Source organism: Lolium rigidum, chromosome 4 (genome assembly GCF_022539505.1).
Source record: "Lolium rigidum isolate FL_2022 chromosome 4, APGP_CSIRO_Lrig_0.1, whole genome shotgun sequence".
Taxonomy (NCBI): Eukaryota; Viridiplantae; Streptophyta; class Magnoliopsida; order Poales; family Poaceae; genus Lolium; species Lolium rigidum.
This window is the reverse complement of record NC_061511.1, coordinates 29,292,662-29,304,034: the sequence shown is the minus strand read 5'-3', so window position 1 is coordinate 29,304,034 and position 11,373 is coordinate 29,292,662. Positions and strand designations below refer to the sequence as shown.

At 46.7% G+C, this 11,373-nt stretch overlaps 1 protein-coding gene across 1 annotated transcript; it reads right to left on the bottom strand.

The window, feature by feature from the left end:
• Positions 1–4,649: 4,649 nt before the first annotated feature.
• On the bottom strand, positions 4,650–10,788 carry LOC124646821 (E3 ubiquitin-protein ligase UPL4-like). Its single transcript, XM_047186874.1, has 14 exons — positions 10,438–10,788; positions 9,563–9,673; positions 9,354–9,470; positions 9,115–9,273; positions 8,869–9,003; positions 8,409–8,540; positions 8,194–8,315; positions 5,992–8,089; positions 5,553–5,888; positions 5,382–5,462; positions 5,227–5,295; positions 5,003–5,131; positions 4,821–4,904; positions 4,650–4,715 (listed from the first exon to the last, which is right to left on the bottom strand). The coding sequence occupies exons 1-14, from the start codon at positions 10,786–10,788 to the stop codon at positions 4,650–4,652; spliced, it is 3,990 nt and encodes a 1,329-aa protein (XP_047042830.1).
• Between the last annotated feature and the right edge of the window lie 585 nt (positions 10,789–11,373).

Genomic DNA, 11,373 nt, shown 5'->3' with positions numbered 1-11,373 from the left:
ACTAGCATCATCCATTTATAGCAAGGTTCCTTTCTTTGGTGTGCTTCTTGATCCCTTAGCTTCCACTTGTCAACATGTTCTAGCAACTTCCAACAATGTTGAAGTGTAAATGGTTTTCCCTTGGAGCCTTGCATTTCTTTGTACCTCTCCACTCCAACACCTACCTACAATCACAAAGTAAATGCAAGATAAGTGCATTTGTGGGCAACTCAATCACAAAACCAATGCAAACTGAAATGCACGCACATAGTCATGGATTGAGATGCCACTTGGCGGTGAGTTCCGGACTTGCTCCATGCTCCACTCCATGGGCTACAACTAGCTTTCATCACATCCCACCAGCTTTCCAGGATTTTTTTGGACCCCCTTAAAAATATTTACGGGCTACGCGAGTTTACTGGATTTTCTGACAAAAACTTAGAACGAGCAGTTTATTTGCGGTTTCGGCATGTTTACGGGATCTACAAGAGTTTCTCATATATATTACTGCAGTATAGACAAAAAAAATCCACAAGGTGGAATTAGTTTTTTGTGACATTTTTTGCAAGAGAAGTAGTATCACTTTTCCAAGTGCGAGTAATGCCAGGATGTAGAGATAACAACGGGAGGCAGTAAAGTTCATTGAATCAAACGATTGGTTACTGAAGAGGATCACAATTTTAAAAGTGGCCGCTTGAAAGAGAGAAAAGAAATTCACTTACTGATGACACGATGTAGAGAAACGTTTAAATTCACACAAAGCATCGCCAAATTCACCATTGGTTTGCTTTCACGAGCCATGACACGCCTGGTATCTCGGATGAGGGCAACATGAAGCTTTTACCAGGCAACCAGCAGACAGCTGTTGCTGCAGCAGATGCAGAGAAGGGTTCAGAGGCGGCAAGGCCGTTTCTACCACCATCACTTTTTCTTTCTCGCCTCCTCTTCTCTTGCAACAGATTTCCTCTGTCGTCTTCCCATCTTTTTGCTGGTCATCCCCATCCCAATGCTGCCTCCCTGTGGTTAGGAACACAGCCCTGATGAAACTTTATTCATCTATACTAGACTAGACAACAACCACAAGGTTCACAGGGAAAATATTTACCATGCCACAGTCACATTGTTTATGGTGCAGGTTTTATTGGCAATAAAATTTTCAACTACAATCTCTTGTAGTGTCAAAACTGATGATGTAGTACCTGAGATCGTAAGGAAGCAATCTCTTGTTTCAAAACTCAAATCAAATGAATGGCATCTCTGCCAAGTAATAAGAAGATCTGTATAGGAAAAAAGAAACTTTTTCTTTCTCGAAATAGGACAAAAACTTTTTTTGCTCGAAAAAGTAACATAAGCTTTTACTAATTTGGCTACTACAGTACAGTACCTGTGAGTTCTCACCACCAACAAAATTGCAGTTTCATCGACTCTCTGCTACGTTCTCATCACTTCCTCCTAAACCCCCTACCAAACCCCTGCTTTGCCGTCTCCACGCCGCTCCCTCCTCCCCGTCCACCGCCGCCTCCCTCGCTCAATCTCCGGTAAGCACCTCTCCCTTCCACCAAGAACCGACGACGTACCTGCGCGCGTGCGCGCTGATCGTTCGTCGCTGCTCGCTTGCAGGCTCTCGCGCGGCGCGGGTCACATGGCGCCGGAGGAAGGCGCGGCGGCTGCCAAGAACGTCGACGAGTGCCACGGGAGCGCCGGGGGCCGCTCGGCGAGGCTCCGCGTCATGCACCCCGACGTGGCGGAGCTGCTCCACGGCCGGCGGACCAAGAAGCAGCAGGCGGCGCCCGCGCGTGCGGCCACGGGCGCGCCCGCTCTGTACTACGACTGCCCGTTCGAGGAGGACGAGGAGGGCGACCGCGGCGGGCTGGCGGAGGCGCCGCGGCTGGTGTGGGCCAAGGTGCGGGGCCACCCGTGGTGGCCGGCGCAGGTGTTCGACCCGGCGGACGCGTCCGCGCTCGCGCTCGGGGCGCGCCGGCGCCGCGGCTCCGCCCTCGTAGCCTGCTTCTGGGACAAGACCTTCGCGTGGGTGGCCGACGAGGCCGCGCTCCTCCCGTTCCGCGACGGCTTCCCGGACCTCGCCGCCATCCAGAGCCGCGCCCAGTTCGGCGGCACCACCCTGTCCCCGCTCGCCTCCGCCGTCGACGCCGCGCTGGGCGAGGTCGCGCGCCGCGTCGAGGCCGGCCTGGCGTGCGAGTGCGCCGTCAGCGACGGCGTCGCCAGGAGGCAGGCGATCGACAACGCCGGCGTCTGGAGCGGCGCGCACGGGGCGGTGGTGGACGCCGCCTTCGCCAGGGACGCGCTCCAAGGCGAGGCCTTTGTCGGGTACCTCTCCGAGCTCGCCGTCGAGCCGCTCGCCGGGGCCGACAGGGTCGACCTCACCGTCGCCACGGCGCAGCTCAGGGCTTTCACCCGCTGGAGGGGCGCCAGGGGCCTCCCCGTCTACACGGCCTGCTTCGGCATCGACGACGGCGCCATGGACGCCACGCCGCGCAGTGCCAAGAGAAGAAGGGCAAAGGGAGGAGACGTCGTCGACAAATGGAGCATGTCAAGGTGCAGCAAGTGCGGCACGGATGATAGCATGGAGCTGGAGGATTACGAGCCAACCCCACAGCCCCTGTCTCACCAGATGACCACCAAGATGGGGAAGCTCATGAGCCAGGCGGCGCGACAGATGTCCCGGTCACCGCCGGTGAAACGCAGAGTTGGACGCAACACTCCTAAGGCGAACCCAGGTGTCTTGGCAAGGTGCGCAGGGGCTAGTGCTGATCATCACCCCTCAACGAAGCTGCAGAATGGTGGTGGCCACCTCAAGGATGAACCTTTGCTGGCTGGGCTGGTGCTGAACTTCGCCGGTAAGAATGCCGTCCCTCCGGCGAGAGACCTTATCAAGATCTTCTGCCAGTTTGGGCCTATCATGGAAGCCAGGGCAGAGAGTTCTTCAGTTGCTCTGGTGATCTTCAAGAAGAGTGCGGACGCCGAGACGGCCTTCTCAGGCACGGCCAAGATCGGCGCGCTGATCGAGAACCTGGTCAGCTTCCGCCTCTCCTACTCCTTGTCGGTGGCCGCTCCCATTGATCCTCCAGAGTGCACACTGAGCACTGATGAAGATGTTCTGTAGCTTGTCATGCGTTGGGGGAATCACTCAGGTTTGTTCTGCTCATCTTTGAGAATGTAGTTTCTCTTGTATGCTGCTGCATGACATTGCAGACTTCCTGTTCTTGTGTTACTCACTAGTATCATGGTTTCCTTGCAGGTTACTCTTTTTTTTGGGGAAATGAGGAGGCAATGGAAGAGGTTTCATATTCAAATGAAGCAAGGAATTTTGTCTGTAGCAGTGAACATTCAGAGTTTTTGGATTTTCAGTCAGTTAAGCTACTTTTTTGTTAGACTGTGTGGTGAAGCAGTACTTCCATTTACATCTTTTTGGATGTCTTCTACAAAGTGTTGTTTAAATTATATGCCGTGGATGAGTTACCTGTGGCGCAAAAACATCAATTAATGGTGCTTTATATCTCTATCTATCTATATATTTGAATTTTGGATTCATTCTGATATGTCATCAGATTTGTGTTGCACTGTCTGGCAAATAAGCTATGATGTATTCGTAGCAGAATTGTTTTGATGGTGGGCTCCTGATTGGATTCATTCTGATATGTTATCAGATTTGTGTGGCACTGTCTGGCAAATAAGCTATGATGTATTCGTAGCAGAATTGTTTTGATGGTGTGCTCCTGATTGTACAGTGAATATGCCGTGTTCCATCTTTCTATCTGAAATGATAATAGCAGAGTGTATGCAGCCTTGTTATGCATATGGAAACGCTGCTCATTGGCGTATCAGTCCGTGCTCTTAAGTAGAAATAATTGTTATACAGAGTTTGAAATTTTGATTCACTTTGCTATAGCAGAGCGCATAAGTATTTGTTATGCATACGGAACCCTGATCATAGTGTACCAGTCCATGCTCTCAGATTACACAGCTTAACTGATAGTGTATACTCCATGTTTCCAGATTATCACAAATTCCACCAATATGCCGTGTTCCATCTTTCTATCTGAAATGATAATATCAGAGTGTATGCAGCCTTGTTATGCATATGGAAACCCTGATCATTGGCGTGTCAGTCTGTGCTCTTAAGTAGAAATAATTGTCAGATACAGAGTTTGAAATTTGGATTATTGTGTTCATTTTGCTCTCTGAAAAATGATTATAGCAGAGCGTATACATATTTGTTATGCATACGGAACCCTGATCATAGTGTACCTGTCCATGCTCTCAGATCACACAAGCTTAACTGGTAGTGTATATTCTATATTTCCAGATTATCACAAATTTCACTAAAACTTGATCAGACATCAGTTTTTGTTTTCAAGTCAGAAGTTGTCATTTGTACACTTTTTTTTTAAAATAATCTAACAGCATCAGTACAGTCCCAGCTTGGGGGTGTCAAGATATAAGGTACACATATACAGCAATGTACAGAATTGATCTAACTGGAGGGGAGAAAATTGGAGCTGCATCACTAGCAACTGTCCCCAACCGGAAACATCAACTGGTCAGAAAAATGAAATCAGAACAGACATGCGATTCCTCTCCTCTGGAACCGTGGCTAATGGTGTAGCTAATCTAGTATGTAAATGGTGCTTCTACCCTTCCGCTGCTTGTCATGACAAATGGAAGGAGCCTAGACCCTCGGCCAGAGCGTATTTGAGCTTCTCTCTCATTATCTCCTGCGGTCCAGAAAACGCAGAAGGGTGAGAAATCGTCCCGAGTTTGCATCGTTGATGCTGAAATATACAACTAAAAATAAATGGAAGGGTCCGCTTTCGTGGTACCTTGGAGGAGTAAGGAGGAAGCTTGATGAAGTGCCTGCAGGTATTGACACTTGGCAGTTCACCATCGACACAGCCATCACATTGCTGTTGGGAACAATGCATGTTCAGGTAAGTTTCATCGGAATATTAGGCTTCCGTACTATTAGAGTAGAGTAGTTCCTTGTGTGAAAAGAATCACAAACCTTTCGCACAACGGTGAGCTTTGGATTGAGTGAAGCTAGGCCGCCAAGTGGGAGCGTAGGAGCACCAGTCGAGAATTGGATGAACGCCCGCTGCTCTTCTCTTCCGAACTCCCTTAGGATCTCCAGGAACTGCAGCAATACGTTATTGATTATTTGGATTTCAGTTTATTATGAGGGGTTCAAAAGAACAAGTATTTGAGAGCCCGTGACTGCCTTCTACTTACGTTAACAACTGGTGGACTGTGTGCATCATAGCCATGATCAAACTCGATGTGATCTGCAAGTTTGCTTGACTGCAAGAATCGTACAAAGTGAGAACCATGACAAAGAAACTCTTCCTTTAGAACTGAAGGAAGGAATCATTGAGAAATATACTTACAGCCCAAGCATCATGTTCACCACAAAGTATGCGCTCCATCTCCTCCTCGTTGAACATTCTAAGGGTCTTAAGAGCAAAAACCTGCAAGTTGTTTGAAACGATCGGTACCAGTCCTCTCCATAAAAGGATGGACTACATTTTGTTCTAATGAATATTCAATGCCAAACTTACCTCGTTAAATGCAGACTTGAAAGCTTCTATCTGTTTGGCAATCCCACTCTTCAAGGTTGCATCAACTATCAAATATACATACTCCTCCAAACTCTCAAGTGTGACCATCTTGTCTGAGCCTCCAGGAACAAGCTCATATTCTGGGTTTCCAGGAAGAGTAAAATCAAGGCACAGATCTTCCAATCTCACATTTTTATATGACAAATCTGCAGAGGGATTGGATGTCGTTTCTGAAGATGACTCCAAGAACTTCTTCCTTTTAGCCAGGGCTTGAAACTCTACTACAGTCTTGCCCAGCTCAGGATCAAATGATGGGATGTCGTAGATATCAAGCTCCTAAAACCGAATAACAATCCATGATCAGAACATAGGAGATGCAACTGAGACAAGACAAGGGAAGAGATAAACATACATCTGGATAATTGCTAAAAAAAGTTACCTGTCCAAGAATGATCTTGTAGAATGCTTTTGAGAGCGAGATGTCCAAGATCCTTCCATCGAGAACCGCTCTCGCTACAATATGTCCAAGAAGCTTGAATTTCTGTACCACGTCAGAGAATTCGATCCCTCTTGATGAAGTGACCTCTGAGGACCATGGCTGTGGAAAGAGCCCAAAACTAGAATGAACGAATCCAGTTTCTCCTTCTGCTTTTCTAGCATTATCACCTCTCCACATCCCAAGCCCAAACCTCTGAAGCTCATGGCTAACTGTAGAGTAAAATTCGATGGTTGGGCCTCGCCCAGTCCCAGCCTCTCCTTCAAATGCCACCTCAATGGTTTTGGTGCTTGACCCATGTTTGGCCATCATTGATATAGCACTTTCAAGAATGTTACCTCGTGTTACTTTGTACTTCTTGGTTTTATTAGCAGCCTCGTTTGAAGCATCACTTGCCTCATCTTCCTCGTTTGGTGAATCTGGATCACTTGTGTCATCTCCCATGAATGAGCGATGCAGAGTCAGGCAGAAGTACTTCCACCGTGCATTGAAGGAGAATAAGAAGGGGCAAGTTTCCACCAGATAGACACACCATGAGGGTACCAGCCCAACCTCAAACAAGCTCTCTTGCATTTGCAGCTCCAGCTTACTGGTCAGAAGGATACTTGTGAACTGATGCTGTGGGATTGGAGAGATTGTCACCTTAATATCATCCAAATCTCGTAGGCAGCTTTCTGCAAATAAGCGTATCTTCTCATCCATTGACAGTTGGTATGAAAAACGGTTAAGCCCTTCAAGAATTTTCAGCGTGAACAACAAGTTGTAGGATGGATCAGATTCATCCACATCACCAGGAAGCTTCCCAAGGAACATGGCACTGAAAAATGGGTCCTTCGGCAGTGATTGTTCAAGCTTTTCATGCACAGCAGATAACCGAGCATCAGAGGAGCTCAAAGTAGAGATTTTCTTGTTTTTGTTTCTCTTATACGATATTCTGTGTACTTCTTTCCAGAAAGATTGGTCAAGCGTTATATCAGATTTTCCCTCGTTCATTAAATGGACAAGTGACTCAAAAATCGTTGCAGATGACTTGAGTTGTATGCCTTTGTAAGAGAACATCAATCTTGAGGATCCCTGCCGATTCCGTGGAGAGCAAATATTAGGCCAAAGGTCTGCTTCAATTGCATCTGGCTTTGAAGAAATAGGAATAGGGAGAACACCGCCATAACCTTGCAACTCTTTCTCTCTGCGTGCCTTCACAAATTTTATATGCAGTGATTCTGAATCCTCGATTCCTGAATGCCTCAGAGGAATCATCGTGCTCTCACGAGTAGACTGTTTATGATGAGATAATATGACAGGAAAACTGTCATAAGACATGTGCAGAGAGTCTAGGAGCTTCTCCACCAAAATCTCAAGGGGCTTCACAGAGCTTTCATTGGACATCTCGAGAGCCAAATGAGCAAATTTCTGCAGTCGACATTGCACCTCCTTAGCCCGCTCTAATAAGTACTGGCGATTATTGAGATTTGGTTTCAAGTATGCCACATTGCAGAGATAATCTGATAAATCTTTGGCTGATCCGCTCTTCGCAAACACAAAAGTAGAGGTACTTGGAAGTTTATCCGATAATAATCTCCTCGAAACTTCAGACAACTCTCTGCATCGATCCAAATTCTGTGTGGGGGTTGTCATTGTATGGCCATTCAACTTAGCAAAATATCCTTTGACGAATGTAGTAAAGCATCCCAACCTGTATGGAGATTTGTTACTTGCTTTCACCACAGAGAAGCTTTTCTTTATCTCTTCTGCTAGATTCAGGATAGCATTATTCTCAATCTTGCACCTATCTGTCGAAGATGCATCTGAGTCTAAATTGAAGCAAACACAATGTTCTTGCATCTTGTTTTTCATTTTCAACTTGTGATTGGAGTTTCTATCTTTTTCTTGTGCTTGTATGGCATCAATCGCATGCTTCACACCCTCCTTGTCAAAGCTCTCAAAGAAAAACTGATGCTGTTTTTTCAGGAGGCTCTTTGAAATTTTGAGCGTTTCGAACACGACATGGCGCTTCTTCCGAGCCAACAAGCACATAAGAAAGCTGATATACAAGAAAAAAAAAGACAAACATGAGAAACATGCCAGATGAAATACGTTTAGTCGATAAACATCTTCAAAAGACAATAAACTGTGGCAGAAATTCACCTCGAGAGATTTGCAGTCTTCTGTAACTCAATCAGGAAAGCAGGTGTGCTTACTTCAACAATGTTGCCGATGAGGACAATGCATGTGTAGCAAACTGATGATAGTGCACCACATTTTGCAACCTACGTTGAGAGCAGAAATTTGTACGTCAAAGGACAGTTATAGCGTCACTTCCTTTTCTTAACCGACTGAAATGTATGTCGAGGGGCTCATACCTGTATTAGAAGTGTCACAATGCTAGAAAGCTGGTCAAGGTATGGATTTTGTTCTACGATGGCATTCTTTAGAGCGTCGGATGTCTCAAGAGGCCGCATAAGCTGATTGATGAGCTCCACAAGCATCTGCAACTGAAGTTTGGAAATGAATAGTGTCAAGACATTTCACCAAAATGTTAACTAGCACCATGGATGCAGAGGTCATTCGCATATCTATTGTACTTGGGATATATCAGATGCACATTCATAGCTCTTTAAATATAAACTAAATCCAAAGGCTGCAATTCTTGTACTCTCCAAAAATACACGAATTGGTCTAATTTGTCATAAACATGTGGCACATGTTAAGTGCATAACTCGATGAGAACACCGCTGCAAGTAGTTCTGGTATTTAAAAGAAGGTATGACCTTAAAATTGTGCATGTTCAGTAAAAAAACCCGAAGAGAAAAGGTATAGTACCTTGTCACTGTTACTCTGCGAGGAGCTGTAATAAGTTATCATCTGCTTGAGCAAATCGCAAACTCCCAAGTCGAAAAGGGACTTCACAGCCTTTGCTGAGGCTGAAGAAATATTTTTTAGCAGCCCAAGGATGCCCTGCAAGACACACCGATTAGTCCATGAATCCTCATGTGCTTAAGAAAAGGCAAGGGCAGTGGTAAAAATGTAAATTGGCAACCACAGAGAGGAGAGGATCATGCTACATACAGTTAAATTCTCATCACCGATGGTCTTCCACCCATCCTTCTCCAGCATCCTCATGGCCGTGTCGACCACCTTCAACTCGCAAAGCATATCCATGTGTTCTGCCTTGCCGTGAGCATTGGAGGCGATCATACACAGGCAAGAAAGGGCCGACTTTTGTATCTGACATTGGTCACACAGATCGATGAGAACAGAACAAGACAGGCAGAGCCTGTAACAATAATAACGAGAAACACATGTACCGTATTGTCAGATGACTGCAGGAGGTTGCAGAGCGCTGGAGCGGCCTCCATAGCCTTGGGCACGTCCGCCTCGTCGCATTCTTCGACGATTTCGGCGACGATCTTGAGCGCCACTTTCTGTCGGTATTTCAACAAACAGGCTGTGAGCACGTCTGGTTTGCGCAGGGTCTACGGCAGGACGGGGCCGTGCAAAAGGTAGGGTGGCTGACCTGCTCATTGGTGGGGAAGAAGTCGAAGAACTGCAGCACGGCCGCGGCGACGCCGTGGCGGAGGCACTGGTGCGGGCATTCCTCGCATATTAGCTTCAGAGCTAACAGGCACTGCCAAGAGCAAAAGCCAGTGAGGAATTGTCTATATGAAAGAAATTGTTCTATTGTGCCCTGTCTAGCTTCTCTCTTTATTTTGTGCAAAACATACAAACATGCATGGATTTCTTAATGATATTTTACCGCTAAGATTAGATGCTGACAAAGCTGTAGTAATTTAAAATTTTCTCATAAAAGTTGAGTACTCCAATCAAATAATAATGTACTACATATGAATGTTAGCAATATCAAACTAAGTTGATGAAAGTAAATGAAGAGAATTAAAATTTCATTAGATACTCTTGATTCGCTTAGCCATGTAAGTAAGTACTAGGCAAGAACGTTATTAACAATAATAGTACTAGTGCCAATTAAGCAAATACTATACTTCTACAGAAAGTTGTCTTAATCAAAATTAGACATATCTAGATACATTTAAATTTTGATAAATCATAGACAAGTTTCATAGGGCGGAGGGAGTGCTATGAATCTTCTTCCAACCCATATTATGTTGCATATAATTTAGTCAAAGCCCAATTTCATAAAGTTTGACCATGTATAAAAACAAATGTATTAACCCTTGCAATATCTAATAATGGAAAAAATCTTTCATAGTGGTTCTCCTAATATAAGTTCGATCTTATAGATTTTGATGCCTTTTCATATATATTTGGTTAAACTTTATTAAAAGACGGAGTAGTAGGGTTTAAGCGTGTGGGTTTTGCGATCATATGCGATGCTAGGTCAAATTAATTAAGCACGTACGGCTACGCACTTACCTTCTCGGCGAGCTCCATGTTGTCGACGGCGAGCATGCGGTCCCGGAGCGCCTGAACGGCGCCGTTCTTCTCGAAGCTCTCCGCCCACTCCGGCAGCTGCTCGACGACCCCGGCGATGGCCTGCGCGGCCAGGACGGCCATGTTGCCCTGGTCGGCGCCGGCGGCAGAGACGAGGGCCGGGAGGCGCGTCACGAAGCAGCCGACCTTATCGACGTCGATGAGAAGGTCCGGGTAGGCGTAGGGCAGCGCGACGCAGAGCGTTTCCAGCGCCGCCAGGTGCCCGTCGGCGCCATGGTCCTTGTCCGCCAGCGCCGGCACCACGTACGGCAGGTACGCCAGCACGTCCGCCATCGCCTGGCCGCGCGCGAGATCGATCGGTCTCTCTACGCCACGTTCACGTACCGAGTTTGTGGCTACAGCGCGCGCACGCCGACGCCGGTGCCGGGGGCGGGGGCGGTGGCGGTGGCGGCGAGCGAGGTCGATCGGGTTTGTTTGGAGATTCTGCGCAGGGTTTGGGTTGGGAGGACGTGAGGCGGCGGGCCTTTTATTCGTGGCGGCGTGACCGTCGCGGACTCCGAGGCACGCTGAGGTTAGGACTGGATCGCGGGTCGGAGTCGGCGCGGGCGCGACCCGAACTCCATCGAGTCTCACACTCGATCGCCCTCCGAGTCGGCAGGATCATGAACATACCTAGGTACGTGAAGGCGTGCACATATACACACATGATCCGATTCATTAGAAAAGTTGATCAAATGTCACTAACTTTTCCTAAATGTTATGACAATTCTAACAATTTTAATTTTGTTTTAGATGTACATATTCTCCTAAATATTTGTTCAAACTTTTAAAAGTTCGATTTTTGTTAAACCAGAACGCAGGGTAATTTGGAATAGAGAGGACATACAATCATGGGTAATATTGCAACCGAAAAACAAC